The sequence below is a fragment of the Xyrauchen texanus genome, chromosome 20 (genome assembly GCF_025860055.1).
Source record: "Xyrauchen texanus isolate HMW12.3.18 chromosome 20, RBS_HiC_50CHRs, whole genome shotgun sequence".
Taxonomy (NCBI): domain Eukaryota; kingdom Metazoa; phylum Chordata; class Actinopteri; order Cypriniformes; family Catostomidae; genus Xyrauchen; species Xyrauchen texanus.
The window spans coordinates 33,809,032-33,824,838 of NC_068295.1; the positions used below are offsets into that span (position 1 = coordinate 33,809,032).

General features: G+C 38.8%; 2 protein-coding genes across 2 annotated transcripts in view; one reads left to right on the plus strand and one right to left on the minus strand.

The window, feature by feature from the left end:
• Nucleotides 1-2,391: 2,391 nt before the first annotated feature.
• LOC127660687 (multiple coagulation factor deficiency protein 2 homolog) lies at nucleotides 2,392-10,504 on the minus strand. Its single transcript, XM_052151053.1, has 4 exons — nucleotides 10,390-10,504; nucleotides 9,754-9,930; nucleotides 4,876-5,035; nucleotides 2,392-3,759 (listed from the first exon to the last, which is right to left on the minus strand). Exons 2-4 carry the CDS (start codon nucleotides 9,924-9,926, stop codon nucleotides 3,628-3,630), a joined length of 465 nt encoding a protein of 154 aa, XP_052007013.1. The 5' UTR covers nucleotides 9,927-9,930; nucleotides 10,390-10,504; the 3' UTR covers nucleotides 2,392-3,627.
• A 4,514-nt stretch (nucleotides 10,505-15,018) lies between these two features.
• The window catches only part of LOC127660683 (tetratricopeptide repeat protein 7A-like), a 47,431-nt gene continuing 46,642 nt past the window's right edge, over nucleotides 15,019-15,807 (plus strand). The window contains exon 1 of the mRNA XM_052151048.1: nucleotides 15,019-15,205. Coding sequence (XP_052007008.1) covers nucleotides 15,076-15,205 — 130 coding nt within the window. The 5' untranslated portion in view covers nucleotides 15,019-15,075. The remainder of the gene's footprint in view (nucleotides 15,206-15,807) is intronic.

Here is a 15,807-nt window from a genome sequence, read left to right on the forward strand (position 1 = left end):
CCGCGCACAGACCTCTGGAACCTCCACGTCTGGTCCCTGGAAGGGACGCGGAAGAGCTAGCCGGCTTACCGGCGACCGTTGTGAATACCATCAACCAAGCCAGAGCCCCCTCTATCAGGAACCTTTACGCCCTAAAGTGGCGCTTGTTCGCAGATTGGTGTTCTTCCTGAGCCGAAGACCCGCAGAGATGCGCGATTAGGTCAGTGCTTCTGTTCCTACAGGAGAGGCTGGACAGGAGGCTGTCCCCGTCCACCCTCAAGGTGTATGTTGCCTCTATCGCCGCCCACCACGATCCTGTAGACGGCAAGTCTTTGGGTAAGCACGACCTGATCCTCAGGTTCCTGAGAGGCGCCCGGAGGTTGAATCCCTCCCGGCCAGGCCTAGTTCCCTCCTGGGATCTCTCGGTAGTCTTGGCAGGACTCCAGAGACCTCCCTTCGAGCCGCTCGAATCAGTTGGACTCAGGGCCCTCTCTCTTAAGATGGCCCTGCTGATCGCGCTCGCCTCCATTAAGAGGGTCGGGGACCTGCAAGCGTTCTCTGTCAGCGACACTTGCCTGGAGTTCGGTCCGCAGATACTTCTGTGATCCTAAGACCGACGGGTTATGTGCCCAAGGTTCCTACCACACCATTCGAGATCAGGTAGTGAACCTGCAGCTGCCCGAGGAGGCAGACCCAGCCCTTTCGTTGCTGTGTCCAGTGCGCCCTGCATTTACCTGGACGCACACAGAGCACCAGACGCTCTGAGCAGCTCTTTGTCTGCTTTGGGGGACGGCAGAAAGGGAATGCCGTCTCCAAACAGAGGCTCGCCCACTGGGTTGTCGACGCCATCACACTGGCTTATCACACCCAGGCCGTGCCCCTACCCTTACGGGTCCGAGCTCACTCAACAAGGGGTGTTGCGTCCTCGTGGGCACTGGCCAAGGACACCTCCCTAGCAGACATCTGTAGAGCCGCGGGTCGCCATGCTGTAGCAACTCCCCCCTTCGAGGCTGGGATCTACCACCGCACCATACTTTCCACACGAGCCCTAAGACGGCCGTGTGACGTGTCTACCACTTTTCCTCCCCAAGAAAAAGGGCAGGTGTGGTCTCCGCAGGGGTCTGGTAAGACCCCTTCCCTATATGCGTGTAAGGGCCCCGGCCGTGATTGCTCTATGTGAGAAACATAGAGAGAAAAGAGGCCCAGCCAGGCTGGCCCGTTCCCATGTTGGCAAACATCGCCTTGTTCCCCTCCCAGGGTAACTAGAAGGATCCCGATGTTCGTATGGGGCATTGGGGAAGGGTACGTGCAGCCGGGTACAGACGATGCGTGGCACTGGATGAATCCCTGCCCGCCTCTGTATCGGCAGTTCACGTACACGGTTCAGCACATGGCAAGATTGGAATGGGTCCCCTAGTGTCGCTTCTCCGACACAACGTGGAGAGAGCGACAGAAGGGGAACGCTTGGTTACGTATGTAACCTCCGTTCCTCGAGGGAGGGAACGACACGTTGTGTCTTTCCTCCGCCATGTCACTGAACCGAGCCACTGTTGTGGCCGGACCATTTCCGGCTCCTCAGAAAAATCCTGAATGAACTCCCGTATTTGCGCCGCTTAAATACCCGTATGTCCGGGGGCGGGACATGCAAATACTGGCTGCCAACTCTCATTGGCCTTTTTTCATAGATCAGAGGTGGATATTGGCGCTCAAGAGAGACCCCTAGTGTCGCTTCTCCGACACAACGTGTCGTTCCCTCCCTCGGGGTACGGAGGTTACATACGTAACCAAAGGTTTTGGATGTAACTGTACACAGATAAGATAAGTAAGTGATTTTAGCACAATAAAATCATGTTAAGATATACAATGTTTACATCTTGTGACTATACTTTTGAAACAATGTGCATTTTAGTGTTTATGGACTGGCCCCATTCACTTCCATTGTAAATGCCTTATTGTAAATGTGACTTTTGCTATTTTTTTATTTTAAAATGTTTTAGTAGTAATCAATATAGTGCCACAAATGCTGTTGACTGAGCTTATGCAACTTGTATTGAAACCGGAATATTACTTTAAATTGTTCAAAATCCTAAAGCTTTCAGTTTATTACCAGTTTTAAAGGTGCACTCAGTTTTTTCCTCACTAAAAGGTTGACCTCCTAAAGACACGAATTGTAATTTTGCAATATATGTAAGAAATCATAAGCACTGACATTAAAATGAAGACTCAGTAACCTTATAAAAGCTGTTTTATTCTAAATGGAGAGGGTCCGCACATGTTATTGGACACTTTTACTTATGGATTAAAATAATAATGGCTGACTGTGAATAGTGAATTTTTACAATGGCATTTGAAACTGAAAACTATTGATTTTAAAAGATGCTGCATCCAAACCACTATGTGTTACTGTAAGTCCAAGATTACACAAAGACAAAAGTTACTGAGTGCACCTTTAAGTTAAAAAACAAAACAACTTTTGGACCCCACTGTACAGTAAGCCATAACAATTTTATGTACAAGAAGCTACACAATGAAGATGAAAAGGTTTTTCAACGACTGCCAAAGCAAGATTGATATTTTCTGTCTTTATTATATAGCTGCTTCCACAGAACATGTTTTCTCAATTATTGCTATATCTACCTAGAAACAATTATGACATTTATATAGATTTATTTTCCATATCCAAGCATTTATCAGTGACATTTTATTATGAAATACACTAGATTCAGTCCTGAACATGCTGTAGATGTGTTTAAATAAGGGCTTTAAGGACCGGTATAAACATGTGAAAACAAATGTTCTCATAACACATCTCATTTCAAATTAAATGTACAATGGAGCATATCTACAATTTTAATTACATTTCTTTTCAAAGCCATCAGTGTTCATTTCCAACTTTGGTAGAAATAAATTAACCATATTGAACACCAAAAACTGTCATTTTTGCCTTTTTATGAGCAGTTTTTGAACAGATATGATACTTTGTTTACACTTTTGTTAACTCCTGTTTATCAACCTGATCTTTTCCTTGTGTTAGAATATCAGAACACCAGATTAAGTATATTTCAATTGTGCACAATGCTGTACTTTGGTATCTGTTATAAAGTCAACCAACGGAACATCAGCAACAAAAGATCAGAGCTACCAAAGGATTCAATCAATCCTTACATGTCCATTGCACAGTGATTGGTAAAATCAGTTAGGTAGATGCTGTGAACACATGTGAAAGTGCATTCTCCCAAGCAAAAACCATCAGATCATTTTGAATAGAATTTTCTAATAGAAGTAAAACAGATTTTCATTTAAGGCAGAAAGCGCATGTGTACTGATGCCTTCATCAGAAGAGCAGCAATTAAGTCTCTCTTTGTAGCTTCATTTAGCAAGTATTCAAAAACAATGTATGATTGTTGTCAGTTTTTGCATTAAGGGTACAATCTTACAAGAGATGCACAGATGTGAGTGCAACATTGATGGCAAAAATAATAAATAAAAACATCATGTCTCTACATGACCCTCAGCCTTTAATATAATTTCACTTTTTACTGGGGTATGAATACACTGTGATTATCAAACTGCATACACATGTGAAGTGTATTTGTACATCAGAGGTATCTACATTCACTGTAAGGCAGTGGCTGTCCTTGTGTTCTTTTACTCCAGAGACCTTGCGAACTCTGCATAGTCAATGTAGCCATCGTTGTTTTTGTCGTCATCTCGGAGGACGTCATCAATGAGGTTGATGAGATCCTCTTCCTTCATTGGCTGGCTACTATCTCCCCCTTCCTAGAAATCAAGTCCAACGTTTATTATTCTTAAAAGGGAAGCAATACAAAATTATACAGACAATAGTGAAATAGCTAAATATTTTATGTTCTGGAAAGATTTCAGAATCAAAACAACATGATAAATGACTAATTCAGCTAGTTTTATTATTGTACATTTAGTGTAGGAGGTAGTGCATAAGTGGAGCAGGGATTGGTAGTTCTACAGTAAAAAGACACTTGCATTAAAATTAGTTTGAAATCCCAGCAGATTTACATGTTCTAGAAACAGATAACAAAGTATTTGGACATTTAAGCCCCACTTAAAGGAATAGTTCACACAAAAATTAAAATTCTCTCATTTACTCACCCTCGTGCCATCCCAGATGTGTTTAACTTTCTTTCTTCTGCAGAACACAAAGATTTTATATAAGAATATTTCAGCTCTGTAGGTCCATATAATGCAAGTGAATGTGTCCAAAATTTGAAGGTCCAAAAAGTAAATAAAAGGCTGCATAAACGTAATCCATGTAATCCGTGGTTAAATCAATGTCTTCAGAGGTGATATAAGTGTGGGTGAGAAACAGATCAATATTTAAGTTATTTTTTTACTATAAATTGTCCTCCCTGCCCAGTAGGTGGAAATATGTATGAAGAATGTGAATCACCAAAAACACAAGAAGAATGTCAAAGTAAAAGTGGAGATTTATAGTAAAAAAGGACTTAAATATTGATCTGTTTCTCACCAACACCTTTCATATCTCTTCTGAAGACATATATTTAACCAGAGTTTTATGGATTACTTTTAATCTGCCTTTATATGCTTTTTGGACATTCAAATTTTGGTAACAATTGACTTGCATTTTATGAAACACCACATTTGAGATATTCTTCTAAAAATCTTCATTTGTGTTCTGCAGAAGAAGGAAAGTCACATCTGGGATAGCATGAGGGTGAATAAATGATGAGAATTCTCATTTTTGGGTGAACTATCCCTTTAAAATGTATGAATGTCATGGCATTAGATACAAAATATTAAAATCAAGTGGCTTTTATTTAAAAAAAAAAAAAAAAGATGACACAAGCATGATTTTCATGCAAAACATTTCACAGAAATCAGAGGCTTAAGAGCACACACCTCCCTGTGCACATGAGTAATGGCAGTGGCAAGCTCAAGTCCATCCAGCAGATTGTTGCCATCATAGTCGTGCATCTTGAAGTAGTGCAGCTGCAGCTCTTGAGGTGTCATGTCTGACTCTGGCTTTTCAATCACCCCTTCTAAGTGCTCCATGATGTGGCTAAAACAGGCAAGAAGAAAAGTTCTAATTAGTGCATCCAGAAAGTATTCACAGCGCTTCACTTTTTCCACATTTTGCACATTTTGTTACGTTACAGCCTTATTCCATAATGGATTAAATTAATTATTTTCCTCAATTCTACAAACAATACCCCATAATGACAACGTGAAAGAAGTTTGTTTGAAATCTTTGCAAATGTATTACAAAAATATAATAAAATAACATGTACATGTACATAAGTATTCACAGCCTTTGACATGACACTCAAAATTTAGCTCAGGTGCATCCTGTTTCCACTGATCATCCTTGAGATGTTTCTACAACTTGATTGGAGTCCACCTGTGGTAAATTCAGTTGATTGGACATGATTTGGAAAGGCACACACCTGTCTATATAAGGTCCCACAGTTAACAGTGCATGTCAGAGCACAAACCAAATCATGATGTCCAAGGAATTGTCTGTAGACCTCTGAGACAGGATTGTATCGAGGCACGGATCTGGGGAAGGATACAGAAACATTTCTACAGCATTGAAGGTTCCAATGAGCACAGTGGCCTCCATCATCCGTAAATGGAAGTTTGGAAGCACTAGGACTTTTCCTAGAGTGATTGGGGGAGAAGGGCCTTAATCAGGGAGGTGACCAAGAACCCAATGGTCACACTGACAGAGCTCCAGCATTTCTCTGTGGAGAGAGGAGAACCTTCCAGAAGAACAGTAAAACAGTTTTCCTCAGTAAAAGGCACATAACAGCCCACCTGGTGTTTGCCAAAAGGCACCTGAAGGACTCTCAGACCATGAGAAACAAAATTCTCTGAATGGCAAGCGTCATGTCTGGAGGAAACCGGGAACTGCTCATCATCTGGCCAAAACCATCCCTACAGTGAAGCATGGTGGTGGCAGCATCATGCTGTGGGGATGTTTTTCAGCAGCAGGAACTGGGAGACAAGTCAGGATCGAGGGAAAGATGAATGCAGCAATGTACAGAGATATCCTTGATGAAAACCTGCTCCAGAGTGCTCTGGACCTCAGACTGGGGCCAAGGTTCATCTTCCAACAGGACAATGACCCTAAGCACACAAACAAGAAATCAAAGGAGTGGCTACGGGACAACTCTGTGAATGTCCTTGAGTGGCCCAGCCAGAGCCCAGACTTGAACCCGATTGAACATCTCTGGAGAGATCTGAAAATGGCTGTGCACCGACGCTCCCCATCCAACCTGATGGAGCTTGAGAGGTCCTGCAAAGAAGAATGGGAGAAACTGCCCAAAAATAGGTGTGCCAAGCTTGTCTTTTTGTGTATGATGCTACTTGAGGCTGTAATTGGTGTCAAAGGTGCTTCAAAGTATTGAGCAAAGGCTGTGAATACTTATGCACATGTGATTTTTATTTTTAATACATTTGCAAAGATTTCAAACAAACTTCTTTCACATTGTCATTACGGGGTATTGTTTGTAGAATTGAGGAAAATTATTAATTTAATCAATTTAGGAATAAGGCTGTAACATAACAAACAAACATTTCGGATGCACTGTATATCGGCCAGGTCAATTAATCTGCCAATAACTTAACATTTTGAGATTATCGCATCAAGAATACTGTGTGCGCCGATGTGGCCGATTCATAATTTTGCACCGTGTCAGACGGTCTATGAATCTTGCCTTGTCACTGGAAGGGTTTTAAAATATTTTTATCAAAATTGATCCAAACATAGTAAAATACACTTTCATTTAAATTCTGAATTCAGATTTTCTGTATGTCTCATCTGCCATTATTAAATTACATGATAATATAGTATTATATTGACATTATATCAGGGTGACCAATGGGTAATATTGGTCTATACCACTAAATAAATTGCAAAAATAATTAGCATATGAACTTTTGATCCTGAAAAAAGTATGACCTTTGTATTCACAATATGTTATTTGCTGATGGGGCAGTTGGCACATAATGTCTCCATGGACATTTTAAATGGATGAAACCTGCAAAAATAATAAATACACAAATACATTTATAAATAAGTAAATACATGTATTGCATATATTTGTGCATAAACAACTAAATGTGCGAGGAGATATACAAATAATTAAATGCACCAATTAATGCAAAATAATAAATTATAAAACTGTTGGGAAATTGCAAAAATGTTAATATAATGGTTTATTTTTAAGTCTGTATTTCCAAAATCGTTCATTTATTTCTGTATGTAGTTCCGTATTTATTTTTAATCTGTGCAACATGCTAATGAGAGGATGCCAATCAAACATTGGTAGGTGAAATGTATGACCTCATTGGCTGATCAATGTAAAAGTGCTTCACTTGACTATGACACATAAGGACATTACTGAATTTTCACAATCAATCAATAAATTGAAGTTTAGCAAAGGATCTCACTTTTATGATTCTCCAAACTACTCGCTGCCTCAGAGCAACTCTGCTATTGACGCCCTCTTCACTATGGAGAAACTGTAAACTACTGCCAAAAAACGTTGCACTTGGTATCGACAGATTGTCTGTGGTGCCTGAACCGCTCTTGACATCCTCTCATTAGCATGTTGCGTGAAGGAAAAATAAATACGGAACAGCATACAGAAATATATTATTATTATTAAATAAATATAGAAATGTGGAATTAAAAATCAACTTTCAATTTCGCATTTCCTTTGACAAATTGCATTTCCACAACCATTTACTTATATTTTGTATTATATTATTTTTGCATTGATTGGTGCACTTATTTATTTGTATATCACCTCACATTTAATATACATGAATATGCAGATTTAGAAATGTGTGTATTTTATTATTTGCTTTATAATTTTTTATTTATTATTCATCCTCCATACTTTTGTTTATCAACATCCAAATGTATGTGAATATATAAAGGAAAGTATATATCCTAGATCCTGTACCTTGTCACCATCTCTTACACACTTTTTGTTTTTTGTCTTCAGTAGTTGGATGATTCTATGAAACATGTCAAGAAAATGTCCAGGTCCTATTTTACTCCAGAATTAAAAGAAACAAATAATATTTTGCCTATAGACAATGAAGCCTAATTTTAGGGCCATTAATAAAAAAAAATGTTTTACATTATGACAGTTACGCACATTTATTCCCTTATTCTTATTACAGCAATGTGGGGGGAAAAAAATTAACAAACATATATAAACACAAAAGAACTGTCAATCTCCCTCGGTCTGGGGTCCATGCAAGATCTCACCACGTGGAGTTGCAATGATCATGAGAACGGTGAGGAATCAGCCCAGAACTACACAGGAGGATCTTGTCAATGATCAAGGCAGCTGGGACCATAGTCACCAATAAAACAATTGGTAACACAATACGCTGTGAAGGACTGAAATTCTGCAGTGCCCGCAAGGTCCCCCTGCTCAAGAAAGCACATGTACAGGCAGTCTGAAGTTTGCCAATGAACATCTGAATGATTCAGAGGAGAACTGGGTGAAAGTGTTGTGGTCAGATGAGACCAAAATCGAGCTCTTTGGCATCAAATCAACTCGCCGTGTTTGGAGGAGGAGGAGGAATGCTGTCTATGACCCCAAGAACACCATCCCCACCGTCAAATATGGAGGTGGAAGCATTATGCTTTGGGGGTGTTTTTCTGCTAAGGGGACAGGACAACTTCATCGCATTAAAGGGACGACGGACGGGGCCATGTACCGTCAAATCTTGGGTGAGAACCTCCTTCCCTCACCCAGGGCATTGAAAATGGGTCGTGGATGGGTATTCCAGCATGACAATGCCCAAAACACATGGCCAAGGCAACAAAGGGGTGGCTCAAGAAGAAGCACATTACGGTCCTGGAGTGGCCTAGCCAGTCTCCAGACCTTAATCCCATAGAAAATATGTGGAGGGAGCTGAAGGTTCGAGTTGCCAAACGTCAGCCTCGAAACCTTAATGACTTGGAGAAGATCTGCAAAGAGGAGTGAGACAAAATCCCTCCTGAGATGTGTGCAAACCTGGTGGCCCACTACAAGAAACATCTGACCTCTGTGATTGCCAACTAGGGTTTTGCAACCAAGTACTAAGTCATGTTTTGCAGAGGGGTCGAATACTTATTTCCCTCATTTAAATGCAATTCAATTTATAACATTTTTGACATGTGTTTTTCTGGATATTTTTGTTGTTATTCTGTATCTCACTGTTCAATTTAACCTACCATTAAAATTATAGACTGATCATTTCTTTGTCAGTGGGCAAACATACAATATCAGCAGGGGATTACATAATTTTTTTCCTCACTGTAGGCTCTGTCTTTTCTAATGCAAAATATAATTTCATATTTCCTTTGTATTAATTTGATCAGGACATTTTCTTGACAGGTTTCATGAGACTCATCCAGTTCATTTCAAATGGTCCTGCGGTGTGACAAACTGAAATATTTAAAAGTATAAATACAACATGTAGCCTCTCATTTAATGAGACCATAAAAGCGGCATGCATAATCATTATAAAAGAACTAGCAAACGGTGTTTAACATAGTTTTAGATGGTGTTTTACAAGTCACACCGCAGGACATGTCAACTTCCCCTGGACAGGCTGTTCCAGTGCATAGGTCATTTGGCACAGAGTACATTTTAGAAAGCAATGTCACAGAAATAATTGTGCAACTTCAGGTAAGTATTCATAGATTTAGTTTGAAGATGGAAATGGACAGAGGCTTTCAAATCAGTTTTAATAGAAGGAAAAGCTACTTACTCTTTATCCTGAACCATGTTCCTGTCTAACCGGATGATTGGTGGATGTACTTGATCTGAACCAGCTGGTTCTCCATGCTGTCCTCCATGGGACCTTACAGGCAGCACGCAGCTGGACCAGAGCAGGAACCAGCCCCATAATCTGAGCTGCCCAGACCTTCCTTTAAATCTCATTACACTGAAATCACACGGTTAAGAATGAACAGATCCCGTTCATCAGTATTGCAGCTGGCTGCTTTCAGAACATAAGTGAAACCCTACCACAGATTGATATTTCAACAATGAAAGAAAACACATTTTAAGAATCATAATAACAGATTATACAATGCAGGAATATATCTAGAAAATCTATGCAATGCGAATTAAATCTGGATGAACTTCGGAGAAAAGTCAAAAGAGATCACTGACATAACTATTAGCAGAAAGCGTGAACTATAATCAATGCTGAAGCATACTAAAAACTAAATGATAGATGTGAATAATTCAAACATAACTGGAGGAGCAGTCTAGACGTTAAGTCTAGACACCCAAACACCAGCAGCAGCTTTACATGTTTTGAAGTCATCCGAACGCTTTATGTCTAAATCACGATACACATTACAACGCTATAACAGCATAAAACTGCAAATGTATTCACCTTCTATATAAAGAGTCTTCACTATTTTCGCACTATTTGTACAGACACAGTTGAGTTGTGATGAACTTCTCCTGCTGAAGTTTATTCAGCGGCGCTTTATGTCCGCTTTTGCTCGCCGTAGCTACCTTTCACCTCATGGACACGACAGCTAAACTCTGATTGGACAAACCCGTTTTTAAAGTAGATGTGATTGAAGCTTTTTTATTTTATTGTTTTATTATTATTATTATTATTATTATATTTTAATTTATTTTATTTGTTTTTATTTTATTTGCTATTTTCTTTTATTTTGGGCACTTTTTGCACTGTGGACTTCTCAAAAGTAAAACCAGTTTATGTTCATACAGCAAATGAGATAAAAGAGTCTGCCTTTACAGGGGAGACCTGCTGAAGTGCTCCACAAATTATTCTATTTAACATATTTGTTTATTTTACATTATTATTTGTATGCATCTTTGATAAGTTAATTAGATGTTGTTATTAACTATTCAACTTTATCTAAAAAAAATATGAACGTCGCCATATGGCAACACTGTAACACAATGGAACAATTGCTGTGCTGCCATATGGAAACCCTGTACTACAATGGAATTGCACAAATGCATTTTCCCATTGGGGATTTTTATAGGCAGTGGCATCTATTATATATATATTATCTGTTAGTTTTAATAACAATATATCCCTGGGACATGAAATTGATTGAAGAAATATAAGAAATGTACACAATTAAATCGTTCTTAGAACTATTAAAGCTGGTCCAAATAATACACAATATATAAACACACAAATGTAGATTTCTGATAGCCTCCTTTTGATCCTTTTTATATTGTTTATGAGCAAAAGGAAGCTATCAGAAATCTACATTTGTGTTCCAAATCTAGACTAATAGAATACAAAAACAAGAGTGTCAATTAATTGTCGGTGTCCATATAATAAAAAATAAAAAAAGAAGAAGAAAGGGGTCTTAGCATTTAGAAATGTACATTTGTGTATGAAGAACTTTGCTAATAAAACAAATAGGTTGGCCACGACAGCTGAGCGCTGATTGGATTTCAGTAATGCGTCATAATGCAGCAGAATGTAGCGCACTGTGCAGTAATAGAGATTATTTAGCAGAGATGGGCCACTTCTATTGAAATGAGTGAGTCAATGGACTTAGAAACGAAGTCCCGCCTTACGGTTAAATGAGCCAATCACCTTTTAGATACAGACAACGCAGTCAATCGATTCTTTAACGCGCATGCGCGTTAGCTATACAAGCCAGCAAATTTGCGTTTTTTTTTAAGCTTGATGTGAGATAAAAAAAATAAAAAATACAATTCTCAATATAATATTCCGGTATTTCCAGATTGTTTTATTGATTTGAAATATGTCCTTTGATTGTTATCTTGACCAAATGTTTTTGAGATTTTGGTCTTTCCCCATTCAAGTACAGAAGAGCTGGATCGCCATGACTGGAAATAACGTCCTGAGCGCGTTCCAAACATGGCCGACAGTGGACTGACTTGCCTGGAAGACTTTGGCAGTAATCCACATGCCATGCTGTCTCTGTATGCTGCATAGATAGAAATGAACGAGTCTCGTTCACAGCACGTAGCTGCATGGCAAACGTCTGCAGAGAAAATGAGAAGGCCAAATCAATTTTCCGAAGGCTGGAGGTTCAGTTTATATTGCGTTCTGGATGTGGTAGAAATGTGACTCTTAGGATAGCCAATAGATTTGTGTGTGCTGTCTCCTAGCAACCATAGCACATTTAGTAATGTATGTAGTTTTAATGGATAATGTATAGCTACAAGCAATGAGGGAAGAGAGATTTTTTTTATTAGACTATATGGATGTATAATTGCTTAATTATTCTAGCATATGCAGGCTTATATTTGACAAGATATTTTAGCACTGAAGAAATCACTGTCTCTATGTGATCCCAAAGAAATTTGTCAAACAAGGTTTATTTTGAGTTATCCACAAGATGGAGCCACTATATTAACTGAGTGGTCATGACCTGGACAGGCGTCTGAAGCTAATTTTATTAGCATTTGCATTCTGTGGAAGGTGTTTGCATCTAATTCATCCTGTATTTTTTCATAAACGACTCCTTGTCGGTCTTATTCCAGACAATATGATATAGGAAGCTCCCTCTCTTGATCTGATAATTCAATTACAACAAGCCTGCAAAAAGTTAACAGGATTTAATTGGTTAAATAGATTTAGTCATCTAGCAGTTGAGGGATTTCAGGAAAATAGGGCATAGTGGTCTAGGACAAGGCTTTGCTTCAGAATAAAAACACTTAAAAGTGCATTTACATCCTTAGTTGATGCTTAACATTCCCAGTGACCCACATGGGGTTGTGACCCAGTAAATGATGATGGCCATCTTTGTACATGTAAGACTGAACATGCATTAAGGCCATTAAACTTACAAAATTATTAGTCAATCTTTCTTTCTCTGTCTCTTCGTGTGCAACGTATGCAATGCATGGGTGCCAAGATGGATTTTGCATACATATCCATAAATGTAGCTGTGCCCCTGTATGGCATTAATAGTTTTAACAGGACTACAAAAATTTATTTATCAAATCTTGAGCCCCAGTTTTCACCACAATAACATTATTACTACAAATTAATATTATCCACCACTATCATTATAAAAAAAGATAGAAATTAAATGACAAAAAGATTCTGAAAGCTTACACTGTTTGAAGTAGATCCAATTAATTGCATAAGCCTAATGGCATTTTGGTGATAAATGTGTTTTCCACACTAACAAGTGTTTCAGTGTTGATGTAGTTACTGCATTTGACATATGGGAAGTATGGTGCTACCACGTTTTTGTGACATGTACTCATACAATGGCAATACCATGGTATTTTTTAAAGGAATAGTTCATCCAAAAATAAAAATAATTTCTCTCATCATTTACTCACCCTCATGTCATCCCAGATGTGTATGACTTTCTTACTTCTGCTGAACACAAAACAAAGATTTTCAGAAGAATTTTCCATTTCTGTAGGTCCTTACAATGCAAGTGAATGGTGGCCAAAACTTTGAAGGCCCAAAAAGCACATAAAGGCAGCATAAAACTAATCCATAAGACCCCCAGTTGTTTAATCCATGTCTTCTGAAGTGATCCAATTGGGTTTGGGTGAGAACAGACCAATGTATAACTCCTATTTCACTATAAATCTTGACATCTGCAGTCTCCTTGGCGATCATGATTTCAAGCTTGATTACACTTCTAACGCCCTGCTCATGCAAAATAATCAATCTTGAAATCATATTCGTACCAAGAGACTGCAATTGCAAGATTTGTAGTGAAAACGTTGTTACATTTTGGTCTGTTCTCAACCAAAATCGATTGGATCGATTCAGAAGACATAAGCTGTTTCTCAATGTGCGTTCTTTTGTGTTCTTACATTCTCATGGACTCATACTAAATCATCATCCACTGCCGAATTTCGATTCCAATCTTCAAGAACGCAAGTATCTTGTTGTTCTTCCGAGTTCGCTCTTCCAATGTAGCTTGGCAAGACTGGTTTTCATAAGGATGCAAGTGCATTCTTTGCGTTCTTAGATTTGAGAAACACCCATGGATTAAACCACTGTTTTATGGATTACTTTTATGCTGCCTTTATGTGCTTTTTGGAGCTTCAAAGTTCTGGCAAACATACACTTGCATTGTAAGGACCTACAGAGCTGAAATATTCTTATAAAAATCTTTGTTTGTGTCCAGCAAAAAAAAAAAAAAAAAAAAGAAAGTCATACACTACTGGGATGGCAAGAGGGTGAGTAATGAGAGAATTTTAATTTTGGTTGAACTATTCCTTTATTGTACATACTGTACCTTGGAGTACCATGTAAATACCAAGGTACATTCCTTACCAAAACTAACCATTGTTTTACGGTACAGTATTTACAGTAACCATAGTTTAACCATGGTAAATGTAGTAAAACCTTAGTAACCACAAAGTTATGATTCCTACAGTTATGGGTACTACAATATTACTATAGTAAAACCATAGTTAATTTCTGTAAGGAATTAATACATATATAGGGTATTAAAGTACCATGATATTACCATCTGACACCATCACTGTACCACAGTACCAGTGCTTTTTTGTAAGGGCATGGCCATTTTTGAAGGGCTATTGCATTTATTTTAAAGCCAAGTTCACCAAAAGGGGTTAAAATGGTTCCTACTGTCCTGGAATATTACATTAGGGATTTTTAGGCTTGAAAATCCCAATTTTCTGAATAACATATTTACCCAGAAGTTATTTATTAATAAAAGTAATGTACATTTTAATAATAAAAATATTACATTTTTAAGTGATGCTCAACTATAAAATACTTCATCGGCTAGAATTGAAAGTTGCTCTTCATGTGTAAAGAACTTCTATGAAACCCCATCCGGTAATTACAAACGACAGAAAAATAATGGAGAAAATTGGGAAATGGGAACCCTGAGTACATCTTTATGTATTTTCAAATATGGGTGCTAAAACACTGAAGGGAAGCTAATAATGTGTAACTTAATTATTGACAGAAATGATCATTACATCTGTCACTGAAATGGGTTTCTGCGTGTGTAATAACTCTGCACATGCTCAGTGAGTTCTCCTTTGACAGTCGGCAGTCATTCCGCTGGTGTCGGTGGAGTTTGGCGTCCACAGAGACTCAGTCGGCGGGATGTCATCGCGTCTCTCCTTCTCTCAGTACCGTTTAGAGGCGGAGGTCGAGCGCTGCCGCGCCGAGTGTCAGTGGGACAAAATCCCGTCTTTAGTGGAGCAGCTCACTGCCGCGCGAGTGCACGAGGATGGTAAGTGAGCGTGTCACAAAATAGAATAGAAGAGACCCAGATGAGTGTGTGTGTGTGTGTGTGTGTGTGGTTGCGCATGAACTTTGCACCTTTCTCTTAAACTTTGGTCATGTGTTTTCTAGTGTTCACTGATAACAGCAACAACACTCACATACACTTTTGTTTCAAACGTTTCTTTTTGGGTGTAGGTTGATTTATCAATGCACTTGATTTATGAATGAGTGATTGATTGAGACATTGGTCTCAGTGTCCGCTTACTAAGCTATAGATCAGTGTGTATAAAGCCAGTTACTCATGTGAATCAGATGCACATCCTTCAGTCAATACAGGTAGAGGATTCAACTGGATTTAAAGGGACAGTGTCATAATTTACTCACCTTCTTGTCATTCCATACCTAGTTTATATATATTATAGTCCATGGAAAGTGGCATTCACATGGCGACAAAGTGACCAGAAGTTATACATTTTCAGTGAAAGTTGTTGATATTTTGGTGACGTGAGCGACAGTAACAGTAGTGGCCATAGCAAATGCATTTGAGAAGCAGTGACTACCAGTGAGAGAACAGTCAGTCCGTTTACAGTACATGCACAGTTATAATTG